Genomic DNA, 11,140 nt, shown 5'->3' with positions numbered 1-11,140 from the left:
TTAAAGAAGTATTTCACCGATATAAAGATGGCCCTCAAATAAAACTAGGCTGTCTATACAGTAGAAAGATGCAAATACTTAACAAACTGGTGCTACATGACCAGAGAAAACAGAGAAAAAGGACGCTTTTGCTCAAGAGGTAGAAAACCTGCAACTACCAGAATGCTTTGCGCCTGACGTAATGTGGACTGGTCCTTGTGAAACAATGGCAGGCGTCCAGATCTCGTATTACAGTTAAATGGTAAGCTGAAATAGGTTTGTGATAACGTTTGAGGGGAGAAATGTGCACCTCAGTAACAGAATCTTGGTTCATGTTTGATCAGAGCTGCTTAGTTTTACCATTTGATCTCTGTTTTTATGGCCTCCGTTTTCACTATACAGGAAGCAGTGTGGCGCCCACTTTCTGTCTTTAAATCTCGCCATTACATAACAGAGATGTTAAAATACATTTCTGGAAAAAGTTTAGGAAACAGGCAGCGCAGGATCATTATCTTGATTCATATTTGATCAGCGCTGCTTAGTGTTACCGTTTGATTGGATTTGGGTCTGAGTTTGAGGGACAGAGAGAGGGGTGGGTGTGTTTGTAGATCAGCCGTGTGACCAACGCGTTGGTGGCGGCTTGGTTGGTGAGCAATATGAAAAGATGGAAATACAAACTGCAGTTCAAGCAACAGGCAAAGAGTCAGCGAAACCTCGCCAAAGGGGGAGGGGGGCCACTCTGACAGCAGCTGCACAGGGCTCACACTTTTGTGCTACGCCTCTGGTGGATGAAGTCACTAGACTGCAAGTTAAAAAAAAAACTGTATATGGCATTGTAGACAATATTATATTTGCAAGATCATGCTGTGAAATTCTATATAGATCTCTGTCACATCAAATATATGAACTGTCTTTTATAAAGCAGCTTTGATGGAAACATCCTTTTATTTCATTACCAGTGACTCTGAGCTCTAGTCAGACCTGAGTCAAATCAGTATGAAAAAGCACAGAAACAAATAAAATAAATAGTACTTTCCAAAGTGTCCAACACTGTGATGTAAAGAAGAATCTCAAAAGAAAATCTGTCTACAGGGCTGGAAATATTTTCACAGGAAATGGACATCTCTGCACTGTCAGAGAGCAGAGCCTGACAACACTTGCAGTGTGCCAAGCTTCAGTATCATCCCACTTCCCATTAGTCATGCTGTATGTGACTCTGTATTAGGTTGTCCCTTCATACGCTCTGAATGAGAGAATGATTACATATTTCTACATGGCTGGCAGTGAAAATTATTAGCATAAGCAGCACTGGTAAATGACTTTCTGTAACAAAGCAAATACCAAACTGACTGTGTAGAACAAACACTGTGGGGCAAACAATAACTTGAGAGAAAACAGCATCGGGCTCTTGAGGAATATCACACTGATGATTCTTGCATAGGTTTACATATTACGGATCCACGGCTGCTACTGTGTTAAGTTTGCAGGATAAAAATCAGCACCGGCAGTATATAATGTGTCTTCGCCTGCAGCTGTGAGCCTCACTGATGCCTCAACAGTGCCACCTTTTGATCAGTGACACTTAGTAAGCCTCTTCTGCATGTCCAATCATCAAAAACACAGTCTGTGAATCTCCAGAAAATGCTAGATTGGACATCTATTGCTCATTTTAGGACGCACATTTGAAAAATAAAAGACAAATATGATCATTTTACTGGCTTTTTGTACATTCTAGAGAGGAAAAATCTCTCCGCTGAATCCTTCCTGCTGGCGTTCGGCTTTAAAGTCTGAACATTCTTGAACACACTTGAGAGTTTCTCCTGCAGTTTATGAGCAAGGATCCCGTCCCAATATTTACAAATCAGAGAGCCCCCCGGCTGTAAGATCCTCTCAGCCAAGTCTATCAAAGACAAACACATTGTGATGAGTTTTTCGTGGTCCATCTCTCGGAAACCGCTGGCATTGGGCGCCATGTCGCTCAGGATGACGTGAGCCCGGCCATTGGGTAGAAGCTCTTTCAGTTTGGCGTGTGTGACGGGATCAGTGACATCATGACTAGACAGGAAGTGGGCACCGTCCAGAGGTGGTATGTGCAACAGATCAATGCCAACAACTGTACCATGTGGTAACTCTGGATCTAGGATGCAAGAAAACTCGTCAATTGTAATTTACAAGGAGATATTATGTGTTACTTCAAACATATTTGATGTATTGCAAGCTGACACAGTAGTAGTTTTGTAAATCCACAGGTGATGAACTTTCCACACAAATAAGAGCTAATTATAATATATCAAAAATACAGTGATGTTTCATCCACCTTATAACTGACCAGTCTGTTAGCCATTACTTCTTCCATTGTAAAAAAAAACAAAAAAAAAAACATCTTCCAACCTAAATGCATTAAAAGCATCCTGCACTTTCATTTACTGATATTACCTGCATATTATAAAGCTGTAATTTGAAGTTAGACAGGAATGTAGTTGTTGGCTGGATTCAGGGTTGGCTGATCGCACAAAAGCTCACCTCGAACACGAGAGACGGGCTGAATGATTCCGTTACTGAAGGTTTGTTCCTCGACCTTAAAGCCTTTCTATGTCCTTTTAAATTCAGTGTTCAACATCAAAGGGATAGTTCTGATTTTTTGAAGCAGGGTTGTATGAGGTACTTGTCCTTCAACAGTGTAGATTGGTGTCCTTTTAAAAAAAATAAATAAATAATAATTTTAATTTTTTTTTATCTTTGCATCTCAAGTCTTCACTTTTGCTATTTTTAATGAAGATTTTTTTTATTTTAAAATGTTTAGATCATTTAGTAAATAATTTTGCCTTTTATATTTTATACTCTTTTATTGTGAATCTGTATCCCTTATTACCTTTGTTCATATTCTATTGCTCTGTAAAGCACTTTGAATTGTCCTTTTGTATGAAATGTGCTGAACAGATAAAGCTGCCTTGCCTTTTGTGGACGGAGTTCAGCGGCGAAGAAACTTATTTCATCTAAAAGAGCTCATCTGAAAAACATGGCAATTGTCAAGTTTAAGTGCATGCTACATTAAGAATATTTTCACCACTTTACCTTGCCTTTAGACAGCCGCTTCTGATGAGGAATCAAACTGAAATTTAAACTCATCTACGCTCTCTCTTAAAAGCCACCAGACTCCATTGACAAAAAAAGTAATTTAACATTATTGAAAACAGAAGCTGCCAGTCTAATGCTACCTAGTTACTTTGGTGTTTTAAATGGTTAGTTTGAATCCACCACAACATAAACAAACTACCCACCAAGGCTGAGGTAGATCAGCAGCTCCTGTGTTGAGGGAGGTAAAATTACTGTTCTTGTCAATGGAGTCTGGTGGCTTTAAAGCAATACAACAGCTTTAATTCCCCCCCAGAGAAGGCTGTCTGATGGCAGGTTAAGCGTTGAAAATATTCTAAATATAAGTCAGGTTTAAACTGATACTGTCTTTTTTAGGTGGTTAAAAAGATTTTGATACTTCCCCCATCTACACCACTACTTTGATTCCCTTCCGGGGTGATACTCCTGCCTGGTCGATGAATATGTACCTCATACAACCCCACTTCCAAATATCCGAACATCCCTTTTACTGCATATTAATATAGAATTTACCAAACGTTACTACTATTATATTTATTTCTGCTAACCAAAGAGCTAGTTACCATTAGTTAGTATGAAAATCAACTTGTAAAGATTTAAAAAGGTCTTTCCTATTGGCTATTTCATGTGAATCAAATAAATCAAATAAACGGAGACTGTAGGCTGAATGCCAGGTTGAAAATAATTAAAATCAAAAGTCTGAAATAGTAAAAAATATAGTTAGCAGTTAGGTAAGGAATACTGCATTCATAATACATGGACTAAAACATTAAACACTTGGCACTACCTGTGACATCTATTACATATGTAGGCCATATTATATTCAAAATATCTGATATAAAACTAAAGAAGATCAGTGTGGCTGTTTTACTTGTTCCCTGCATTTATATAATAGTTTAGAGGCTATCCAGACTGCTAACTGCAGTGGAGTTTTATAATGACCAAACTCATAAAATCAGTCAGTCGTTGTACACAATTATTAGTTAAGATTATTAAACATTTTGCACGTTTTCCATCCTTTTATAACTTACAGCGGCTCTAGCCTTTTAAACTCTGATAGTATTTTGTTCCCTAACAGTCCATAAAATCTGACATGCAGTACCACAATAACACAGCATGGACTACATGATTTTAACAGGGATGGGCACTAAATAAAATAATAAAAAGCCATAATACATTTAAAAATGATAAAAATGTTTTCAAAAAATGAATTACAAAATTTGAAAAGAAATGTCCTTATATAATGTCCATGTGTACACCACAAGCTCCTAACATATAAACACTAACTTGATTATCTTGAGTTATCTGTGAAATGGTCTCTGCAGTATTATGTCTTCCCCCACAGATTACTGCAGTCAGACTTTTTGCTCAAAGCATATCCAGAATTGTAGCATTTACCGGGATTGTCTGCTAAATAAAAGCTCATCCTCATCATATCCTCTCTGACAGCTCAACAACACCTGAGGACCACTCCTGTGTGTCTCACTCCTGTGTGTCTCACTCCTGTGTGTCTCACTCCTGTGTGTCTCACTCCTGTGTGTCTCACTCCTGTGTGTCTCACCTGTCCCGGCTGAGTTGACCCTCTGGACAGCCACCTGGCTCCAGGCTCCAGGTGCAGCTCCGCAGTCCACCACACTGAAGCCGGGCTGCAGCAGCCTGAACTTGTCATCTATCTCCAGCAGCTTGAAGGCGCTTCTGCACCGGAAGTTTTGAGCGTGAGAAGCTTTGACATACGGGTCTCTGAGCTGCCGCTGCAGCCAGCGCTGCTCGGCGACACTTTTCCCCTTTAACTTCTTCATCAAACATGTTGTGGAGTGGAGACATCTCCTCTGGAGGGAGAGGAACCACATTGTTTTGGCTGGGCAGGGTCATGTGTAGTGTAAGGTAAACTGCGCCTGCGCGGAAAGCATTTTGTGCCATACTTATATATGTCCTCCTGCTGCAAAACGCTGATATAAATAGTTCCTACCAGGGACAGTCACGTTTCTTTCAGTTCAGAATCACAAATAAAAAACTTTATTAACATTAAAAAAAAAACCAAACGATTTTTCATGCATTATTCCAGCTATAATTCAATACTACTACTACTGCTACTGCTAATGATGATGATGATGATGATGATGATGATGATGATGATGATAATAATAGTGGTAGTAATAGTAATAATAATAAATATTTTTAAAATGTGGGTTGTATACATGTTAAATTTTGAGTAAATTGTTTGAGTTGTGGAGAAGGGGTGGGATAATACAAGTGTGGCCTACATTTCTTCCCACTCCTTTTTGGACGTGCAAATAACACTGCTTACCCGTGTTGAATGTGTATACTGAGACTTTGCTTCATTAATATTGCTAATTTTATTTTTATTATTGCTGTTTTGATTTTACGTGTACAAAACAAATAAAACTAAATTTAACTCAATTACTTTATCAAAGTAATTTTCTATTAGACTTAGTAAAAACATCCGTGGAAACAGGGCACACCTTTCTCCCATTTAAAAAAAAAAAAATCACTTATGTTAAAATAAAATAAATACAATAAATGATTTAAAATACAATACATAAATAGACAGACAGATAGATAGATAGATAGATAGATAGATAGATAGATAGATAGATAGATAGATAGATAGATAGATAGATAGATAGACAATAGTTTATGTTCGTTTGTTTTTATACATATTATTTTATTGCATTTAACTTTTTAAATGTTCACAATACATTATTTTACATGCTTAAAGTGAGTGGTTTGACTGCAGGACATGCACACAGTCTATGATGTGGACACGTTGTGAGTTTATAGTCGAACATATTTCAAAGTTACACATTTTACTGATCTATAAATCAAATAGATGGGACTCGTGAATCCATTTTGCTGTGGATTGGACCAATCCGTACTCTTACACATCAGCGCGCCATGTGACGACGTCTGTGGTGCTGCACGCGGGATTCATTGAACGCGAAGGCTTGTTTTCATACAGAAACTCCTCATTTTTTTTTGTATTTTTTCGGGTCACGGAGCAGAGGTTGGACAGGTGAGGATGTCAAAGCACATCTGAATGAACTCACACAGTACAGAACCGCAGCTAATGTAGTTTCAGGAAGGCTAGTGTTTGCATTGTGTTTATAAACATGTTGCTAACTTCCTGTCGGGCAGGTGAGATGTTGAGCCCCAAGCTGCTAACGCTGGTGCTGGTGGTGCAGCCCGGAAGAGTGCTGCTCGGCATGAAGAAGAGAGGATTTGGGGCTGGGAAGTGGAATGGGTTTGGGGGCAAAGTTCAACCTGGAGAAACCATTGAAGATGCTGCAAGGAGGTAAGTACATCTCACAAGTTGTCTTCAGGAGGCTGTGATGGTCAAAACAAAGCACAAAGGGCCAATAGTTTTGATAAAGCTGAATCAAAACCAACAATAGAAGCTGTATTTTTCCACTCTATGTATAAAATGGGGAAAAAAACAAGTTTGATTAGATTTGATTGATTTCACAATCCATCTTTTTTCAAATCCACAGTGGTCATTATCATATCACAGCACAAATCGTAACTCCTCCAACATGCTTTATTAAAAACAGCACAACAGAAGAGCTGCTTTTGGCTTTTAAAATAGAGCAATGTACACACATTTTTTTGTGTAACAGTATGAATAGGCGAATAAATGAATGTTGAGACCATCAGTCATCAGCAGGAAGTTTGTTCCAAAGCTGAAGGAAGGAAACCCCCGAAGGCAATTAGGCCCAGACCCAAGCTGTTTTCTCTCAAATATAAAAGAGCCCTGCTTCGTATAAAAAAAAAAACTTGAAGGCCAAATAAATCAGTAATACCTCAAGGCTATGTTAGTTACACTTTCAAACAAAAGAACACAGGACCAACTTAGTTCTTTGTGTCAGTAAGAAATGTAAGAAATGCTGTTTATTGTGATTGCTGAGTTGTCTTTTAGCTTACTGGAACAACCAAAGAAAAAGTCCCAGACACACAAAGCAATCTTTTTTCTTTTTTTTTTTTTTTTTAATCAACGACCTGCACACTGTGCTGGTACCAAAAAAGTTACTGACATAATACCAAAACATTTTTAATATGGGGCCACTGTAGCTCAGGAGGTAGAGTGGGTTGTCCACGGAAAATTAAAAATTATCTGTAAATCGTTGTTGAATGCACCATTTTGGAAGCTTGTTAAAAAATCAATCAGGAGTGAGATCCACTCACTGGATTATGTGTAACTCTCAACCACTTCTCACTGTCTTTATCAACAAATGTAGCTGATCCTTTAGAGAAATAATTTTGTGTCTATATGCGTCGCACACACAAACAGGTCCTGTGCCTAGGAAACACTGATATCATCACTTTTCTTGCGTTGTGTGTGTGTGTGTGTGTGAGTGTGAGAAGTGTACTGTGAGTTTATTTTCTAAAAATACACATGATCAAATATTCATTGGATGTCTTCATTTTTAGAGAACTGCAGGAGGAAAGCGGCCTCACGGTGGATGCTCTCGAGAAGATTGGAAACATCAAATTTGAATTTGTTGGAGAAACGCAGCTGCTTGACGTCCATGTTTTCAGAGCTGACGCTTATAACGGAGAACCATCAGAGTCGGAAGGTATGACTTCCACAGCAGCACGCTGAACTGTGGAGAGAGGAAAGCAGACGGTAAAGGATCAGTCCAGCATGTTTTCTGAGGGTTTTATGTTTATAAGAAAATCCTAATAATAGTGGAATAACTGAGGAATGACACAGCTATAACCTCAAAAATTACTTTAAACAGTCACTTACAAAATAGACATGGCACTTGTTACCATGATAACTAAAACTCGTGCACTTTGGATGTACGTAATTCCAAGTAAGTGGAAAAATTACGCAAAAAATCCCTTTTTACTTTTAGTTCCTCTTTATCTCGACTTCCTTTCACGTTATCTCACTGCCAGTTCAGGTTTCATGCCTGTAATAGTTCTGTTTTTTTTCCCTTAAAGTTCCTTAAAGTGAGGCCTTCTGAGAGTCAAAACGATCTTAAGTTCAACTTTTAAACCAAATAGACCACATCAACCCCTCTGAGTAAACTTACTGAAACAATTTTTCAGCAACTTTACCCACAGACATGATTGTTCACAGGGAAAGCACCTCAGTTAAGAGGAGGAATCTAAGAGTCGGCTCTCAGTAGTAAAGTGTAAGAGTCTGTAAACACACAAAGGAAAGAAGAGGCCCTCAGCAGGAGGAATGTAGAGACCTGCACTGATGTGTATTTCCTGAGAGTTTAGTCAAGGTCAGCTGGGTGAAGTGAAGGGACACACAGCAAAGCGCAACACTCAGTGGAAGAGTCTGGAGGTCAGGAGAAGCCAAACAGCCACGGGGTGAAGAGATGGAGGAAAAAGCTTAGATAAAATGTGCTGAAGTTAGTAAAAAAGAGAGAATGTGGAGCTTGTTGCACTGATTTGGCAAGATAGAGAGCATCGGCTGAGACTCGGGGAACAGTATGACTTTAACCCTTTGAAACCTGAGCAAGGGAGAAAGTGATGAGGGAAAAGTTACATGAAAAATACCTGTAAAAAAAAGTGACAAATATTAGCAAGGAATTAGTGAAATGTTACATGAAAATCACCTGAAAATAAGTTTTTTTTAAAAAAAATATTATCAAGAAATTAGTGAAAAGTTATCAGAAAATTACCTGAAAATAAGGAGTAAAAGTAGCAGGAAAGAAGTAAAAGGTTATGGGGAAATTATTTGAAAATAGGCACAAAAAAAAAAAGTAAAAAACAAAACAAATAAAATAAGCTAAATAAAGATGTAATATATATATATATATATATATATATATATATATGTATATATATAGGTATTTCTTTAACATAAGTTAAAATATAGAATTATAATTATAATTACAGTTTTCTGAACATTTTTCTCTATTTTTTTATAATCTCTAATGATTACAGATGTTTTTGCAATTTGTGGGCCATTTCCTGTTCTCATTATGTTTGGTACCCATGTTTAGGAGAGAAGTCAGACCAGTTTTCTCAGGGACCTGCACTGATCTGTGGTTTAAATGAGGTTAAAATGCTTGTGAAAGGCATCTCAAGACAGCACAAGAAAACTGATGTTGATCCACGCGTCAAAGGGTTTAAGTGTTACGTTCAGATGCAGTCTGAGCAAGTGGTGTAAGAGATCACTTTTTTAAATTCATCCACAGGGCATGATTGCAAAAGTTAGCGACATATGTTTTGACACACTGTAGTTACAGGATAAGCAAAGCCTCGGTGGGAGGTATGATTTTTTGTTTTAAGTCAGTAACAGATTAAGCTAGCTGATGAAAAAATAAATGTTGAATTCTAAAGTGGCCTATGAAATATTTTCTCTTTTGTTTTCTAGAAATGCGGCCTCAGTGGTTCGAATATGACAAAATTCCTTTCAGTCAAATGTGGGCTGATGACATCCAGTGGTTCCCACTGATGCTCCAGAAGAAGAAATTTGTCGGATATTTTAAGTTTCAGGGTCACGATGTGATTCTAAGTAGCAAACTGGAGGAAGTGGAGGAACTATGAGACAACCTGCATTCCTGTGGACATTTGCCAGTTTGACAAAAAAAGCATTCACATTCAAATTTCCTCTTTAAATTTGAAAGATATCCCACTTTTCAGCGTTATTGTTCAGCTTCATTTGTGGGAGGAAACATCAAGACTCTGAGGACTTTAACCATGTCAGCTGTACATGTAGAGGGTTTACATGTAAAATAACCGTTGCTTCTTTTTTTTTAAAGTCTGTTTTCTTTAGCAATATTGCCAGCTGAATATATTCTTTTTTTTTCTAATCACACTTAAATAATTTAAAAATGAATAAATCAAAGCAGCGGTGTACTGACAGAAATATCCATTATGTTATTTTATTTTTCGGGATAAATGATTTAACACAATTCAGCAAGGATTCCTTTCATAAAATATTTACAGCATCTACAGTAATAATAATTTCATTGGATTCCATATTCTGTTCAAACTAACTGGATTCCTGATATATTTTTCTTGCCAAAACAAATGTTTCTTACTGTATGTGCAGTACTACAGCTTCCTCATAAAATAAAAGTTGAACCACGTGCACAAATCCTGATTTGTATGTTGGCATACCACAGTGATTTCGGTGTATTTGAGATGTTAACAGTTGGTGACACTTTGTGAAGTAACATGAACTCATATGTGCCACATTGTCCCTTTGATTTTATTTTGTGAGGAAAATACACGATTAACTGTGTGAACAGACAAAAGTGTGCATTGTTTTCATCCGAAATATCTAAAAAAAATTTTTAAAAAAAAAGCAGAAAATCTAATAACATAGGGAAAGTGAATTCAACAATATCCAGATCTGTTTTTTGCCCAGATGCACAAAGGGGCTCATGCAGAAAGCAACATAACAAATTTCACATCTCTTTGCTAATATCCATCATTTGTTTACTTTGTTAGTACCCAATGATTTCTGGAATTCACCAGTTCTCTTATTTTTGCTCTCCTCTGAGGTGAAAGAAAATTTTGCCTGACTCACCAGATGTAGACTGTGACAAAATTCCATTTTGCAACAGCACCGTCGCTGCACCCTGGGCGGAGCCAAAGAGGTTAAAAAGAAGAGAAGTCATTGCATCATATCACTGGGGTACAACACATGCACAGTTAAAGTTGTAATGCTCTGTTGTATATCTGCTGCCATCCAATCTGCATAACCAAGAAGTTCTGTCAAGCCCAGTTCACATTAGGCAGAAAATAGTGTAGCCAAAGAGCACCCGAGTGGACAAAACCCCTTTTTCTTCTAGTGCTGTTTGCTGTAACCCTCCAGCATCACAGCTCATTGTGCATTACTTATGTGTCATACCACATAGCTCCAATGTGGTCTAAGAGCGTGTCCCAACAGCTTTGGTCTTAGCGCTGCCCCAGACGATTGTGATTGGTTTAGAGAAATACAAACAATCCAGGGTGTGTTTTTTTTTAAAAAACAAGAATTATAATGGGTGCTTCCAGAACTTTTCCTAGCAATGACTCAGCACTGTCTGGCTATGTGATATCTTACTAAGACAAAAAGTAA

The 11,140-nt window shown here is 37.8% G+C and overlaps 2 protein-coding genes across 2 annotated transcripts; one reads left to right on the top strand and one right to left on the bottom strand.

Annotated features, from left to right (window-relative positions):
* Positions 1-905: 905 nt before the first annotated feature.
* On the bottom strand, positions 906-4,999 carry mrm2 (mitochondrial rRNA methyltransferase 2). Its single transcript, XM_042505613.2, has 2 exons — positions 4,655-4,999; positions 906-2,116 (listed from the first exon to the last, which is right to left on the bottom strand). The coding sequence occupies exons 1-2, from the start codon at positions 4,941-4,943 to the stop codon at positions 1,686-1,688; spliced, it is 720 nt and encodes a 239-aa protein (XP_042361547.1). The 5' UTR covers positions 4,944-4,999; the 3' UTR covers positions 906-1,685.
* Positions 5,000-5,939: 940 nt separating this feature from the next.
* Positions 5,940-10,266, top strand: nudt1 (nudix (nucleoside diphosphate linked moiety X)-type motif 1). The gene is made up of 4 exons (XM_042504693.2): positions 5,940-6,127; positions 6,250-6,406; positions 7,540-7,685; positions 9,446-10,266. The coding sequence occupies exons 2-4, from the start codon at positions 6,255-6,257 to the stop codon at positions 9,616-9,618; spliced, it is 471 nt and encodes a 156-aa protein (XP_042360627.1). The 5' UTR covers positions 5,940-6,127; positions 6,250-6,254; the 3' UTR covers positions 9,619-10,266.
* Positions 10,267-11,140: the final 874 nt, after the last annotated feature.

This window comes from Plectropomus leopardus, chromosome 18 (genome assembly GCF_026936395.1).
Source record: "Plectropomus leopardus strain MGB_pleo_1.0 chromosome 18, ASM2693639v1, whole genome shotgun sequence".
Taxonomy (NCBI): domain Eukaryota; kingdom Metazoa; phylum Chordata; class Actinopteri; order Perciformes; family Serranidae; genus Plectropomus; species Plectropomus leopardus.
The sequence above is the reverse complement of the archived record's forward strand: the minus strand, read 5'-3'. Positions and strand labels throughout refer to the sequence as shown.

What these genes read in the sequence shown, in the direction of transcription:
- nudt1 (XM_042504693.2), top strand. Translation starts at nt 6,255, where the DNA reads ATGTTGAGCCCCAAGCTGCTAACGCTGGTGCTGGTGGTGCAGCCCGGA. An exon ending in ATTGAAGATGCTGCAAGGAG is followed by an intron (nt 6,407 to 7,539) that starts GTAAGTACATCT and finishes CTTCATTTTTAG; the next exon opens with AGAACTGCAGGAGGAAAGCG. An exon ending in AGAACCATCAGAGTCGGAAG is followed by an intron (nt 7,686 to 9,445) that starts GTATGACTTCCA and finishes TTTGTTTTCTAG; the next exon opens with AAATGCGGCCTCAGTGGTTC.
- mrm2 (XM_042505613.2), bottom strand. Translation starts at nt 4,943, where the DNA reads ATGTGGTTCCTCTCCCTCCAGAGGAGATGTCTCCACTCCACAACATGT. An exon ending in GGTCAACTCAGCCGGGACAG is followed by an intron (nt 2,117 to 4,654) that starts GTGAGACACACA and finishes CTTGCATCCTAG; the next exon opens with ATCCAGAGTTACCACATGGT.